The sequence below is a fragment of the Mya arenaria genome, chromosome 3 (genome assembly GCF_026914265.1).
Source record: "Mya arenaria isolate MELC-2E11 chromosome 3, ASM2691426v1".
In the NCBI taxonomy this organism is placed as follows: Eukaryota; Metazoa; Mollusca; class Bivalvia; order Myida; family Myidae; genus Mya; species Mya arenaria.
Window position 1 is genome coordinate 4,875,679 of NC_069124.1, and position 16,892 is coordinate 4,892,570.

Below are 16,892 nucleotides of genomic sequence, written 5' to 3' on the forward strand. Positions count from 1 at the left end.
TAAACTTAAAATCTCTGAACATATGGTTATTACCTGCCTTGTAGGAAAATAAGAATCCTGCAAATGTAGAGTAATGTAGTACATATAAACATCAACCCAGTTTAATACTGTACCAGTTTTCAGCAAAATATGATGCGGTAATACTGGTATTGAAGAGTTATCCCAAATTCTTTTTTCCCTGCATCTTATCTTTGCTAGCATCCCATTAGCAGTATAAAACAGTCTATTGTATGGGCACGAGTTAAGACTGGTATTTTGTGTGTACAAAAGTTAAGACAGGTATATTGTTTGAGCAAGAGTTCAGACTCGTATATTGTGTGAGCAAGACCAAAGACTGGTATATTGTGTAAGCGAGGGTTAAGACTGGTATATGGTGTGAGCAAAAGTTAAGACAGGTTTATTGTGTGAGCAAGAGTTCAGACTGGTATATTGTGTGAGCAAGACCAAAGACCGGCAAATTGTGTGAGCGAGGGTTAAGACTGGTATATGGTGTGAGCAAAAGTTAAGACAGGTTTATTGTGTGAGCAAGAGTTCAGACTGGTATATTGTGCAAGCAAGACCAAAGACCGGCAAATTGTGTGAGCGAGGGTTAAGACTGGTATATGGTGTGAGCAAAAGTTAAGACTGGTATATTGTGTGAGCGAGAGATAAGACTGGTATATTGTGTGAGCCAGAGCAAAGACTAGTATATTGTATGAGCAAGGGTTAAGACTGGTATATTGTGTGAGCCAGAGCAAAGACTGGTATATTGTGTGAGCCAGAGCAAAGACTGGTATATTGTATGAGCAAGGGTTAAGACTGGTATATTGTATGAGCAAGAGTTCAGACTGGTATATTGTGTGAGCAAGGGTTAAGACTGGTATATTGTATGAGCAAGGGTTAAGACTGGTATATTGTGTGAGCCAGAGCAAAAACTGGTATATTGTGTGAGCCAGAGCAAAGACTGGTATATTGTATGAGCAAGGGTTAAGACTGGTATATTGTGTGAGCAAAAGTTAAGACATGTATATTGTATGAGCAAGAGTTCAGACTGGTATATTGTGTGAGCCAGAGTTAAAGACTGGTATATTGTGTGAGCCAGAGTTAAAGACTGGTATATTGTGTGAGCCAGAGTTAAAGACTGGTATATTGTGTAAGCAAGAGATAAGACTGGTATATTGTGTGAGCCAGAGTTAAGACTGGTATATTGTGTGAGCCAGAGCTAAGACTGGTATATTGTGTGAGCCAGAGTTAAGAATGGTATATTGTGTGAGCGAGGATTAAGACTGGTATATTGTATGAGCAAGAGTTGAACTAGTATATTGTGTGAGCCAGAGTAAAGACTGGTATATTGTGTGAGCAAAAGTGTTCAGACTGGTATATTGTGTGAGCGAGACTTAAGTCTGGTAAATTGGGTAAGCGAGAGATAAGACTGGTATATTGAGTGAGCGAGAGTTAAGTTTGGTATATTGTGTGAAAGTTAAGACTGGTAAGTTGTGTGAGAGAGAGTTAAGACTGGTTTATTATGTGCGAAAGAGTTAAGACTGGTTTAATGTGTGAGTGAGAATTAAGACTGGTACATTGTGTGAGAAAGAGTTAAGACTGGTATATTATGTGAGCCAGAGTTAAGACTGGTATATTGTGTGACCCAGAGTTTAGATTGTTTTATTCTGTGAGCAAAAGTTAAGACAGGTATATTGTATGAGCAAGAGTTAAGACTGGTTTATTGTATGAGAAAGAGTTAAGACTGGTATATTATGTGAGCAAGAGTAAAGACTGGTAAATTGTGTAAGCGAGAGTTAAGACTGGTATATTGTGTGAGCGAGAATTAAGATTAGTATATTGTGTGAAAATTAAGACTGGTAAATTGTGTGAGAGAGAGTTAGGACTGGAATATTGAATGCCTCTCTCGAAGAACTGGGTTTGATTCCCTCCAGGAAGCACATATTTTTTATGGACATGTCTTTAATGGCAAATAAAAAGGGGGGGAATTATTTCTGTCTATCTTAAATTCTGTTTTTGTTTGTTCTGTCTTCGTTTTACAATTAACAAACAAATCTTAGGGTTTTAATGAATGTTCTTAATATGTATGCATAAAACAATACAGAACAGAGTTAAATTTTGAGTTATTAATCTTTTCTAGAACATTTCTTGCTGTTTAAATTGAATTGTTTAAAATATAGACCAAAAAATGTAATATCTACATAATAAATGGGATAACATGGCTATAACAGAGTCAAAACATATCAGATTTACACACATGCCATATTTTCTGGAGACCATTCAGGGGGATTTGTTCAAAAGGCTGAAAATTCAGGGGGATTTTGGTTGTATTCAGGGGGATTTTTTTAGCAGGTCTAAGTTGGCGAAATTTTAAAGTATTTTTAGACGCAAGTATGAAAAAATGTATTCACATATAGTTTGCTTTGAAAACCTCTTAACTTTTTCATTATACAGAATGATTTTATGTCATGATTTATCATATTGTTATGATAAACTGTCATGTCATACTGTAATGCACTTGCAAAACAAAATATGTCATTGGAAAAATATGTTTTCGAGACAATTAAATTAAATTTACCTTCCCCCAAAGTCTTTTAAAAAATTGTGCTTAATTCTATCAGCTTTGATGACTTTCAGACAATAAGAGAATAGAATAAATATTATTAATTTCTTCCTTCCAAAAGAGTAATATTTCTTTGCCTTTGATAATTACTACAAATTAATTGATCACTTGTTGTAAATGTTTACTTTTGGAGAGTTTCACTCACATACTGTGGTTTGACTTTGTCATTAATGAATGATGTAAAATTAACAAAAAAAAAAAAAATTTTTTTTTTTTTTTAAATTCCGGGGGATTATTATCTCCCGCCGGGAGACCAGGGGATGGATCGAAATTCCGGGGGATTTTTCCCCCCGCCGGGGGATATGGCATGTATGGATTTAAATCTTATCAGGCTGTTATAGATAGAAATTGATTTATTACTTATTACCATACTTAAGTATTTTTGAGAAACTTAGCCATGGTTTTCCTACCAAGGAAATGGTCTCGAGTATGCTCCTTTTCAGCTTAAAGCTGTCTTTACATTATGTATTATCTATAAATGAGACTTAAGATTAAGCTGATCAGAACTTACTTAAAGAGCTTGTGCCGCTTGAAAAGACGTATGGCCTCGTACACCTTGCTACATGCCAGGAAGTAGCTTGCAGCCTTGTGGTACTGTCCGTCAGATTCCAGCTGAATGGCGTAGTCCTCACATACAGACGTCCAGGTGTCGAATGACGCTGGAATACAGACATATAATTGTAAAGCTTTATAATACCATTTTACCAAATTGAATAATACGGTCTGAGTGTCTTGTTGGGTCAGTATACAAAACTCTCCACAGAATGCTTTTATTTTGGACATTTGATTATGTTAGAGAGCAATTCTAGCGTTCTTCAGAAAACGGGTGAGCACTGTAGGGAAGCTCCAGACCATTCTAGCTTGTACCATTTTTCTGTAGAATGTCAAAATGAACTCTTAACTTATTTGTTTTTTTCACGAAGTGGACTCTCTGACTTCACCTTCACTTAACATAGCATGTTTTTTGGTGGTGCCCACTTCATCCCTTAATTAGATCAGTGTAGGGCAATGGTAAATAATTGCAGAATAGTGTGAAATTGTGTTCTTACTGAAATTAAAATGGATTTATTTTTCACAAATAAGAGGAAAAATTGCATGTTAAAAGAAATGTTTGGGTACATTTTGTACAAAAAAAAATGCACTGGTAGAAATGGCAATGCCATTGTGCACGGATAGTGGTAAGACATGGCTATCTCGTTGTGAACCAAGAGTGGTAGACCTCTCAATTTCATTGTGCACAGACAGTGGTAAAACATGGCAATGTCATTGTGCACAGACAGTGGTAGACCTCTCAATTTCATTGTGCACAGACAGTGGTAATACATGGCAATGTCACTGTGCACAGACAGTGGTAATACATGGCAATGTCACTGTGCAAAGACAGTGGTAATACATGGCAATGTCACTGTGCTAAGACATTGGTAATACATGGCAATGTCACTGTGCTAAGACATTGGTAATACATGGCAATGTCACTGTGCACAGACAGTGGTAATACATGGCAATGTCACTGTGCACAGACAGTGGTAATACATGACAGTGTCACTTTGCACAGACAGTGGTAATACATGACAATGTCACTGTGCACAGACAGTGGCAATACATGGCAATGTCATTGTGCAAGTACAGTGGTAATACATGGCAATGTCACTGTGCACAGACAGTGGTAATACATGACAATGTCATTGTGCAAGTACAGTGGTAATACATGGCAATGTCACTGTGCACAGACAGTGGTAATACATGGCAATGTCATTGTGCACTGAAAGACAGTGGTAATACATGGCAATGTCACTGTGCACAGACAGTGGTAATAAATGACAGTGTCACTGTGCACAGACAGTGGTAATACTGTCTGTGCATTATAATGACATTGTGATTGCGCTTGTTCAACTGATTATGCTAAGTTTACAAGGTAACTGGGTAGCAATTTCTTTGAACAGACAATCTGAAATATTAAACATTATCATGTGAACAACTTTAATGCAACATTAATATAGTTAGTTTGTTCCAATCAACAGATCTACTGGTATAATCAATCTCCAGAAATATATACATCACTCATGGTCACACTATATATCAAAATCGTCTACAAATTATATCGGACGAGTGAAATCATGGCATAATTGAGCAAAAACATGTGAAAACACAGATATAAGCAATAAAAAAACCCACACCAACAATTTGTTTTCCTCATTTGCGCATCAACATTTAACAAGCTGCATGTCTGTAATTAGCCGCACAGCTAGCAAATAGAGTATTTAAAGAAACATTGATGTAAATGGTTTGTTACACTGGATTGAAGCAGAGTTTAATGACATCAGACGCTTGCAGACAAGACAATTGTTAGAGCAAGTGAAATTTTCTCTGTAAGTCACACATCAGTGAGTATCCCATCCGCTCGTGACACGACATGAAAACAAAAAAACATGCCTGGATTTGCTTGTGTAAATTTGTCTGGTCAGAGCCATTCAGCCATTTTCTTTTTATATATCTGCTTAGAAAGTTCCTTTACATAGAAAATTAATTTCAAACTCAAAAGACAGTGTTTTTTGTTTTTTTGCCAAAGAACAAAATGATCAGTCAGTAATTACAGATTACAGACAGAATTGAGGAACAAATATTACATAAACATCACAAATATATTGATTGGGCCTAATTGCTTTGCAATAGGAGGAACATAAATGCTATGGAGCTATGGCTATTTTCTGTCAGTGTCTATCAGGAATGAGGCAGACTGGAGGTAAGCCAGCTGGAACATAATTACCCTTTTCTCAACATGGAGCTTGTTCTAGAGAGGTTATCAGCCTAATAATCCAAAGTTAGTATCAGCTAATGCCAGAAAATAACTCACTCAGCTAATGTTCTTTAAATAGCTGAGGGTGATAAATAAAATACTCCAACATGGGTTTTCATGATGGTTACTAAACAGGGTGATAGTCTACAGAGTCCAGTGGGAAGTAAGTATGTTTAATATTGGTAAATTCATTACAGTCAAACCTGGTTGAACGGTCACCTGCTTCAAATGGCCACCTCCCTTAACGGGCCACTCCGAATTCCCCCCCGTACGTTATTACTATATAATGCACGTGCATAAAGCGGCCAACTGTCTAACGCGGCCACGGCCACTAATTTTTGTCCCCATGAAGCCATATAATCACTAATTAGCGGCCACTAATCCCTTGTCACTGACACCTCCGCTGATAATTTTTCCAATACACAGCTTTTATTGCGTATAGAAGTTTACGGAAAAGAACGACGGCCTCGCGCGGGTATCTCCGTCATCCAATGAAAATGAATATTGCATCACACGATTGTCATGCGTGTTTACTCATCGAGAAATCATGTTTATTACACGTCGGCGAATGTTTTGATCAGAATTGACACAATTAATGACACAATTAATACGATAATTAAGAAGTTTATTATTAAATACCGACAAAAACACCGGTCACTTTAAATTCACAGTTTGCATTGTCATTCGACGGCGTGAAACGATTTACGATTTTTCTATATTATGTTTCAAAGTGCACGGATTTATATTTCTACGAACGGATAGTTACAATGCATTGTTCTTAATATATTTTTAAAACTTTGAATATGGCTGAAAAAAAGGGTTTGACTCTAAAAAAACGTGTCGAGTGTATAAAGTTATTAAAAAACGGCCGTAGTGCAAGAAGTTTTACCAAGGAATGTAACTGTGGACGGACTCATATCAATTTCTTACTTAAGCGTAAGCGTGAAACTGTGGAGGAATATGAAAGCAATGGAAATCCAAAAGCAAAAAGACAGAGGAAATTACAAGAAATGTGTATGCACATGTAGTTGTGTAAATGTGTAGACTGATATGTGGTGTCAGTGTGTTTTATTTATGCTATGCATCAACATTTATTTAATGTACAGACTACTTTAAAAAGTGAACTCAAAAATGTGTATGTACATGTAGTTGTGTAGACTGATATGTGGTGTGTTTTGTTTATGCCTTGTATCAGAATTTACCTTATGTATTTTATTTATAAACTTGAAATAAAGTTACCTTATTTATACAAATGTATTTGTATTTGACCTTGACCTTTGATTAAGTGGCCACCTGTCTTAAGCAGCCACTTTGATCATTTCCCAAGGGTGGCCACTTAATACAGGTTTGACTGTACTTAGATTATAACCCACACAAAGTACCATGCCTATCCTAAATCACTGTGTATAGCTGTGTAAAAGTGTGTCCTATACACAAAGATTTACAGTAATCCTTAACTACGTTCCTTAACTATGTAACAGGTGTGCTGTTTGAAGGTTCCTTCTCAACTATTTAAATTATACATGATATGTTCCAATCTTGACCTATCATGTAAGTGTCATCCATGACTTGTAACAGTGTGAGCAATATCTCATACATCGCTTACTTTTTTGTTCTTATTATTAAACATACTTAACATTGAAAAAAGCAAAACAATTTTTCATATAAAAAGTGACAGATGGGTTTAGAATGGAAACTCAGCTGCTGGTTATCAGAGATACAAAAGGAGATTTCAGTTCAATGACCTAGGTAAGGTGCAAATTCATTTGACTCTTATTTTTTCATAAATAATTTTCAAGTGTGTTATATTAGAAAACATTTGATTTGAAAGAGTTTGTAGTTAAATATAGACATTAAATTTGCTTGAAATTATTTTTCAAGTCATTCAACTTTTAATTTCCATATTTTTTATCAAAAGGATTAAATTGCTTTTCTGTTTAGACATCAATTTATAGTTTGGGATCTTGAAGTAAGCATTCAATACCTTCAGAAAACTGCAGGCTTATCTGTCAATTCAAGTTATCTAGCGCCTGTGCAATGACATTGCCATGTCTTACCTCTGTCAGTGCAAAATGACATTGCAATTTCTTACCTCTGTCAGTGCACAATGGCATTGCATTTTCTTACCACTGTCAGTGCACAATGACATTGCAATTTCTTACCACTGTCAGTGCACAATGGCATTGCATTTTCTTACCACTGTCAGTGCACAATGGCATTGCAATTTCTTACCACTGTCAGTGCACAATGGCATTGCAATTTCTTACCACTGTCAGTGCACAATGGCATTGCAATTTCTTACCACTGTCAGTGCACAATGGCATTGCAATTTCTTACCACTGTCAGTGCACAATGACATTGCATTTTCTTACCACTGTCAGTGCACAATGACATTGCATTTTCTTACCACTGTCAGTGCACAATGACATTGCATTTTCTTACCACTGTCAGTGCACAATGACATTGCAATTTCTAACCACTGTCAGTGCACAATGACATTGCATTTTCTTACCACTGTCAGTGCACAATGACATTGCATTTTCTTACCACTGTCAGTGCACAATGACATTGCATTTTCTTACCACTGTCAGTGCACAATGACATTGCATTTTCTTACCACTGTCAATGACATTGCGATGTCTAACCACTGTCTGTCTGTGCCCAATGACATTGCGATGTCTTACCACTGTCTGTCTGTGCACAATGACATTGCGATGTCTTACCACTGTGTGTCTGTGCACAATGACATTGCGATGTCTTACCACTGTGTGTCTGTGCAAAATGACATTGTGATGCCTTGCCACCATCTGTGCGCAACGACATTGCGATGCCATTGCAATATCTTGCCACTGTCTGTGCACAATGACATTGGGATGCCTTTCTTCTGAAATTGTTGCATAATGACATTAAGATGTTTTACCACTGTTGGTGTACCATTATGAAAATAACTGTGGTTGTTTAAAATGATTTTGCTGAGTTGATTGCAGTCAGTAGTTAAACAGTTAAAAATGATATAGTGTGATGGAAGCTAATTTGTCAGCATCTTCTTTGCATAAACATTTTGAATAATAAATGGTCAAAATATCATGTGATATATTTCAAGTTTACCTCAATATTAAAATGCTAGTTATTTTGTTCCAACCAACAGATCTACTGGTATAATCAATCTTCAGAAATATTGACCAATGCGCAACCCATAAATCATTTTGTGATAAAGAAAGTCTCATCTCTTAATTTTATATGAACAGTGACATTATGCCATAAATAAGGATCAACATGCGAAACACTATATATATTATGTTAACATTAGTTCTTGAATAAAAATACAACCAATGTTGCAAAATAATGCTGTGTCAACCTTAAACAAGCTCATTACCATCCGGTATTAGCCACATCGCCAGCAAATAGAGCATTTCAAACAATAATGATGTATATGTTTTGTTTCACAGGAATCAAAGATAAATGACATCAGATGCTGAAGACAAACGTTAAAGGAAGTGCAATTTTCTCTGGAAGTCACGCACAAGTGTGTAACCAATTTGTTCTCATCTTGACATGCAAACAAACTCGCCATCGGAGGGAATAACAGACTAGGCATTGCAACCAAAATGCATGCCCGGATTTGCTTTCAATGTAAATATGTCTGGTAAGAGCAATTCAGCAATAACAGATCTGTTCAGAAATCCAACCTTCTAAAAAAAGCCTATAAACATGGCCTAAGCCGGTTACTATACATAAGAATTAGCTTCAATCTCCCAAGATAGAGACTTATTTCTTGGTGAAGTCTGTGATTAGGACAGAATTGATGAACAAATATTACATAAACATCATAACTATATTGATTGGGTCTAAATGCTTCAGCAATGGGAGGAACACAAACTGAGATCACTCCATGTTTGGGAGCTTTGGCTATTTCCTATGACAAAGTGTCAATCAGGAATGAGGCAGGCTGGAGGTAAGCCAGCTGGAACATAATTACCTTTTTCTCAACATGGAGCTTGTTCTAGAGAGGTTATAAGCCTAATAATCCAGAGTTAGTACCAGCTAATGCCAGAAAATAACTCACTCAGCTAATGTTCTGTGCCATTAGTATATAATGTTAACTGTTCTTCTTTCTATAGCTAAGTATCACTAAAATAACGTAATGTGAATTTTTATTTGCTGAAAATTATTTATTATGACATTATATCAGATAAAGCAGATAAATATTCATAAAATAATGGTAATGTAGTCAATTAAAACCTGAACATTGGTCAAATTCTTTAACTTTGGTATGAATATCAAATAAAGAAGATTGGTTGCCATGGGAACATGCAGAAAAACTTTCTCACAAAAGTTTTTGTTGCTTCATAGTATTTTATTTTTGATCTGAACACTAAACCTAGAAAAAACAAATGAATGACCATTGACTTATTTGCTTGTTTCTCTCCAATAAACAGCTGTTTTTCAATTATATTGTAGCACACGCCATATAACAAATGTTGTCCAAAATAAGCAATAACATATGTTTTCTTTTAATTGCGTTCAATATCAATGTGAATCTTCATTTAAGGAATGAATTGCGGGGTTGATGTCATTATCGGGGTATGAACACAATTGGGTTGGTCAATGTGTGTGGAGTCCGAAGGACTCCACGCGTATTTTGACCAACCCAATTGCGTTCATATCCCCGATAATGACATCAACCCCGCAATTCATTCCTTATATTTACACCAATAGTTCATTATTTCATTCAAGAATTTTCAAAAAAAATACTTCATTTCATTTAAGAAAACCTTTCAGTAATCTGTTCTTATATACCCATTCTGTAAATAGAACGACCCAACTATAACCGGAAACATTTTTTTCGAATGACGTCACAATAACGCGGGAAAAGATCAACCACTTTAAATCACTTTAAAACGTAAAATTGAAACACTTCTGGTACCAATATATTTAAAATATAATAAACTAACACGTTTAAAAATGTTAATCTATATTTTACGGGACCTGCAGACACAATACAACCAATAACAAGATCAATATCTTTCATGTATATTGTTATGCAATGAATTACGATCCGAACATATCCGAAGATGTTGCGTTCATTGATTGATGAACGCAATTGCCGAAAGGCAGTTCATTTAAGGAATGGATGTTGAGGTGTAAATATTTTACCCACAAATACTTCAATTGATGGATTTTATTGATAAACACAAATGTGTTTTTATGAAAAACAATAGCATATGCAAATTAATAGTATAATTTTTAGACAAGAATGTGTCTCCATGGTTACCATGGAATCAATTTCAATTACTGATAACTTAATTTAAACTTTAACATTTCAATATCACTGTCTGAAAGTTTGAATGCTGTAGAACAAGTATTATTTAAATTGTATTCTTTTAAAGTCAATGGGTGATATATTTAACATTCAGTCAAAACAACTCAGCAGTGCGAGAACTGGACTACACTTAAAACATTGCAGCATGGTAAGGGTTAATAGCTGAGAGTGATAAATAAAATATTCCAACATGGGTTTTCATGATGGTTACAAAACAGGGTGATAGTCTACAGACAGAGTTCAGTGGGGCATTGGAAGTAAGTAGGATTAAGATAGGCAAATTACATACTGATCATGGCTGAACAATGTGAAAAATATGGCATGAATTGCTGACTGTCTTCTATCATACTTAACATCAGAAAAATATAACTGAAAATTAGTGGTGACAGATGGAAGTAAAATGAATACATCTGGTTATCGGAGACAGAAATCACAAGTTCAGTTTAATAACCTAGCTAACAGAAAGTGCAAATTCATGCTACTGATTGTTATTCATCATTTTGCATTCTTAAAGTTTAACAAGCACAGCTGAAGCAGTTGTAGCAACAGCAGATCAAGTGTGTGTCCTGTCAAAGATTTGAAAGTTAATAATGATCATGTGGACAACATTAACTTAAATGATAATGTGTGGATACACTGTGCTTATCCATTCAAAAAGATGGTAAAGTCCCCAGACTCAGTAACATTTTATAAACATAAAGTTTGATCAAACAAATTCTGGTTAAGAATACTACTACATTGATTTTAATAGGTGCTTGTGAAAAAGCAATCTGCATATGAAATATAATACACGCATGGTGTGGAACCACATTAATGCAATTTATGCGCTGGCAGAACAAAATTTTATTTTAGACCAGGTATCATTTATGAGCTGAAGTTGAAGCTGTAAAAGGCATATTATGGATGGGTAAAAGACACCCAATCTCCAAGGAAATGTTTGATGGTACCAAGTCTCATTATAATAGCTAGAGAAAGATATTTATAACTCGATTTATTTATCCATATATTATATACACTAGCCAAAGTGATTTATGATTCAATAACCATGACATTTTTCTGACATTTTGAGGTAATAAATTAATAAAAAAGGTAATTTACAGACCCCTGTTCATCTCTTTTAACATGACAATTTCATACTTGATTCATGGGTTTTCAAGGGCATTTTCATGCTTTATCTGTGTGCTACTGTAAACATAGCTAGGATCAATGTCTCGATCTACATTGCATGTTTATTTAGTCAAGGAACACTGAAATGCTGATATTTTCCATGTTAGGTAGAACATTACAGGACAAGGTCAACTTCTAATCTATGCACTGAAAATCATCAATCAAGTCAATGAAATCTGGTCAGAACAATGTTGACCCTGGACCATTGACAATATGTCTATAAGCCACAACAGTGTTTCAGAACAATGTTGACCCTGGACCATTTACAATATGTCTATAAGTCACAACAGTGTTTCAGAACAATGTTGACCCTGGACCATTGACAATATGGCTATAAGCCACAACAGTGTTTCAGAACAATGTTGACCCTGGACCATTTACAATATGTCTATAAGCCACAACAGTGTTTCAGAACAATGTTGACCCTGGACCATTGACAATATGGCTATAAGCCACAACAGTGTTTCAGAACAATCTAGTCTCTGGACCATTGACAATATTTCTATAAGCCACACAAGTGCTTCAGAACAGTCTTGGCTCTAAACCACTGACAATATTTCTATAAGCCACACAAGTGCTTCAGAACAATCTTGGCTGTGGACCGTTGTCAACATGTCTATAAGCCACAACAGTGTTTCAGAACAATCTAGTCTCTAAACCACTGACAATATTTCTATAAGCCACACAAGTGCTTCAGAACAATCTTGGCTGTGGACCGTTGTCAACATGTCTATAAGCCACAACAGTGTTTCAGAACAACCTTAACTCTGGACCATTGCCAAAATGTCTATAAGCCACAACAGTGTTTCAGAACAATCTTAAGCTCTGGACCATTGACAATATATCTATAAGCCACGACAGTGTTAAGGCTTACACACACACTGACATGAATATTTGTTTTCCTACACATGTGGTACACAGTTCAGGCAAACTTTGAGTGCAACATTTATATAAGGTGACAATACATTCTGGTGTAACCCTGTGCTTTAAACTGCAGCCAATGAAATAATTATACCCATAGGCATAATGTCATTATCTACAGGTATAAAACTACTTCTTTATTTCAAATGAAAAAAATGCAAATGGATGAAACTTGACCTTAGCTGTAATAGTAAATAGAATAAATCACCACCATCAGCGCCGCAGGGCATTGCAATGTTGAGCTTGAAGGAACATCTTTTAAGTAACACACACGAATTAATATCAATAACAGGATTGCATAAACAATAGACAGTCAATCATGATACACCATAATGGAGCAATTGGAAGGAAGACAGATATTTATGTCTCTAATGTATCTCAAGGCCTTCATTTCAATTAATGATTACATCTATCAAAACGTAAAGCCAATTTACATTTAAAATTAAAATATAAGTCACAGAAAAACAGAAAAAAAAGCTGGAGAGTGTGAAAATAATCTGTAAGATTTATAGATAATTAATAATCTTCATTCATTCTTCTCTTAGACATTTTGTAGTTCAGTGTGCGTATATCACATGATAAATTGCGTCATAAATGCTACGTCAGAAGGCAATATTTTGCTCTGAATGAAGACTTAAAACAAAGATAACTTCACTATTTCTTCACACTTTTAGATGAAACAAAGCGCAGTCTACTCCTCTTACAGAGCCCCGCCTTCGGTTTTTTACCAGAGTTTGATTGAGAGTTTAGTTTCTTCAAACACCTCGACAAAACCTTTTCACAATACGGCCGTCTGACAGAGCACTGTCAACACATTATTTTCGAAATCTGTTTGTCGAAGTGTTTGATGAAACTAATCACCTTGTCAAACTTCGGTAATAAAACGAAAATGGGGCTCTTTAAGCGGCATACACTGTCCTTTGTTTTATTAAAAATGGTGTAGTAAAAGAAAAGTTATCTTTGATTTAAGACTTCATTTTAAGCAAAATGTTGCCTTCCGACATAGCATATATGAGGTAGTTTATCACGTGGTATACACACACTGTAGTTGTGTAACATGAATGTTGTCTCTTTTCTTTAGTACGATTATTATTATTTATTTAATCATAATGGAGGAAATAAAGAATGTCTCTATCCCTCACCTTCCAAAGAAACCAGCAACTGATTAGTTCTGATTTTTGCCCTTCATAGGAACAAGATGTCTGTCGCAGAGGCAGCGCATTTGACTATTTCACAGCTTTTAACCGGCATTTTTAAGTGAGATAATGATGGGCCACAACATGCTGAGATATTAACTAAACGGGCTTGCATGCAAATCCTTAACAAAGTTGTAAAGTTTTGACGCCAATGTCAGGGTGAGTAGTAAAGTCCTCAAAAGCTTCAAATAGTCAACCTAAAAACTAGCAAATAGATGACAACAATTATCAGTAAATCAAGGGACATAACTCAGAACTGTTTGAGTTTTGCACAATACTTAAAACATCTTTTCTTCGAAAAACAATAAGCATACAAGTGACAAATTAATTTTCATATGGCTTTTAGACTCCCATTAAACAATTATGTTGCGTTCCACACTTTATCTGCTCAAAACAACTTACCCATTGGTGCCATAGCAACTAGCCAGTCAGAGAGTTCATCTCGTTGCCTAGCAACCCTAAGTGCTCCACTGATGTTGCCCTTCCAAACCTCTAGCTGGTAAAAATAGTCCATGTTGTCATGGTTACGGTGGTACTCAGCTGAAAATACACAAAGATAAAGGTCAGGTTTTCATGTTACTTTTTATAATTGTGGTTATATGCAGGTGAACATCGTAAAGGTTCAAGATTGTTTCTTCTTGAAAATGGAGCTAACACTGGAACTTATAGTTAATCATTAAATCAAGAAGTTAAAATATCAGTGCGTTATGTTTCTATACAATAATTTAATGCACGTTGTCATTGAAGGCTTCAAAAGTTCTGTAGAAACTAATGTTTAAAGATAATAACTTCAAATGAGATCACCTATCTGTTTCAGGTCAGTACCATCCTTTACTACTAGAATTGCAGGTTTGATGTCAGATATGATGTCATGACCTACTTGAAAATATGCTTGCTGAAAACATGTTCTAATCGAAGTCTTCTTAATCATTACAATTTTACATAATATGTTCTAACTATCACTTAGAATATAACCTACATTTACAGCCAATGGGTTCACCTATAGGCTCACGAGTGAGTGAGTGAGGTCAATACTATGCTCTTATAGTGATTTACAAACAGAAACAGAAATGATGTCTGACTATTACCTGACTATCAAATCCTGTATAACATTTCTTGAGGAAGGTCTCAAGAAACTAAGCAATAAGCAACCTTCTTGGGGAATTTCCTGATGTAATATAAGACTTTAAAACCTTTTCCATGTGGTTCTTTCCTTCAATGAAGGTCAAATTTAATAACAGGTTTGTCCATAATCTATTCCTGTGGTAAACTGTTCATGTATGAAACTTTTAATCATAGTGTGCAAGCCTCAACTTGTCCTTGACATTTAAAAACAATTAAAATGGTAGCAGCCATGGCGAGGTTATGTTGTGGCACAGAAAAGTCGTGTAAACATAATATTATGGCTTATTATTAAGATTCAATTCTTTTCAACATAGCTAATATTATTGGCTGCTGATTTCAAGAAAATACAACAATAAATTTGAAATGACTTCAATAAAGATTTAACATGTGCCTGTCAAAAGCAATATATGTAAACAAAAATTGTTGCAATGCTACGAAATTATTTCAATAATTGACAGAAGAACTTAAACCTTTGTTGTTAATTAGATTCAGTTTCAACTCAGTTTTCTTCTTCTTTTATTTTCAGTGACAGTGACAGTGACACAAGGGGCCTTAAAGTGCAATCCCATGAAAGGTCTCCATAACCATTTTTCTACTTTTAGTAGCAGATCAATAGAAACCTTGACCTTGACCAGGACTAGGGGCCCCTTGACGCAATGTCATGAAAGGTCCATATAAACTCTGCCTATATACCAAGTTTGGACATAATATGTCAACCCTGTAGCTAAAGGGTTGCCACTTTGTGAAAAAACCTGGTTGAAAATGTAAAGATGTGCCTCTCAAAAGCAATAAAATAAGTAAAAATAAGGGTTTAAAAAAAGGAGACAATCAAGGGTCAACTTTGTGTTTGGGGTTAATATGGAGTTATGTATCATAATTGTTTGATGGCTAAAATTGTGTGAAGTATGAAGGCCATCCATAATGAACAGTAATAAATTATTGAGGTCTGAGATAAAACCCATAGTTGCCCAAAATCTTTTTAAGTTGATCAAGGGCCATAATTTATATTTAAGATCAAGGGCCATAATTTATAATTAGGATCAAGGGCCATACTTTACATTTAAGATAATATAGAGTATTGAACCTACTTGTGTGATGGCCCTAAACAACTATATGAAGTATTCAGTCAATTGAATCACGGGTATAAAAGTAATTAGTAAAAATCCCAACTTACCCTTAACTTTAACCTTAGTTCCTCAGTTTATCAGGGGCCATAATTCGTAATAAGGATAATATGGAGTTATGTAACCTCATTATGTGATGATCCTGAACAACTGTGTGAGGTATTAAGTGAATTGAATGAAGGGAAAATAATTTGAGTTGTAAGTTAAAATGCAAACTTGCCCTAAAACTTAACCAAATGCCTTCGCAGACGCCGAGGCAAGTAGGATGGCTTTCTTTTTTTTCGAATAGTCGAGCTATAAACTCTGCGAAAAATCGAATATATATGTTATATTTTTATACCCACTAAAAAAATGGACAAATTTATCCCACCTCCAGACATGGAGCAAATTTGCCTCTGATGGTAAATTTTACACAAGTAGATTTTTTATATGCACATCTTTGCTCCTGAGGGTAATTTTTGTCATATAAACAGTGTATAAACATGCCTTTATTCATTAGATAATAATAATATGATTTTGGTAATCTGATGTAAGCAGATGTAAGCTACTGATTATCAGTTCTATATTTAACATATCACAGCTATTTTAAACATACAACTAATGTCAAAACATGGACACTTGGCTCATATTCAAC

The 16,892-nt window shown here is 35.2% G+C and overlaps 1 protein-coding gene across 1 annotated transcript in view; it reads right to left on the reverse strand.

Annotated features, from left to right (window-relative positions):
• The window catches only part of LOC128227200 (gem-associated protein 5-like), a 143,680-nt gene that overhangs the window by 43,106 nt on the left and 83,682 nt on the right, over window positions 1-16,892 (reverse strand). The window contains exons 20-21 of the mRNA XM_052937500.1: window positions 14,412-14,549; window positions 3,117-3,264 (exon numbers count right to left, since the gene is read on the reverse strand). Coding sequence (XP_052793460.1) covers window positions 3,117-3,264; window positions 14,412-14,549 — 286 coding nt within the window. The remainder of the gene's footprint in view (window positions 1-3,116; window positions 3,265-14,411; window positions 14,550-16,892) is intronic.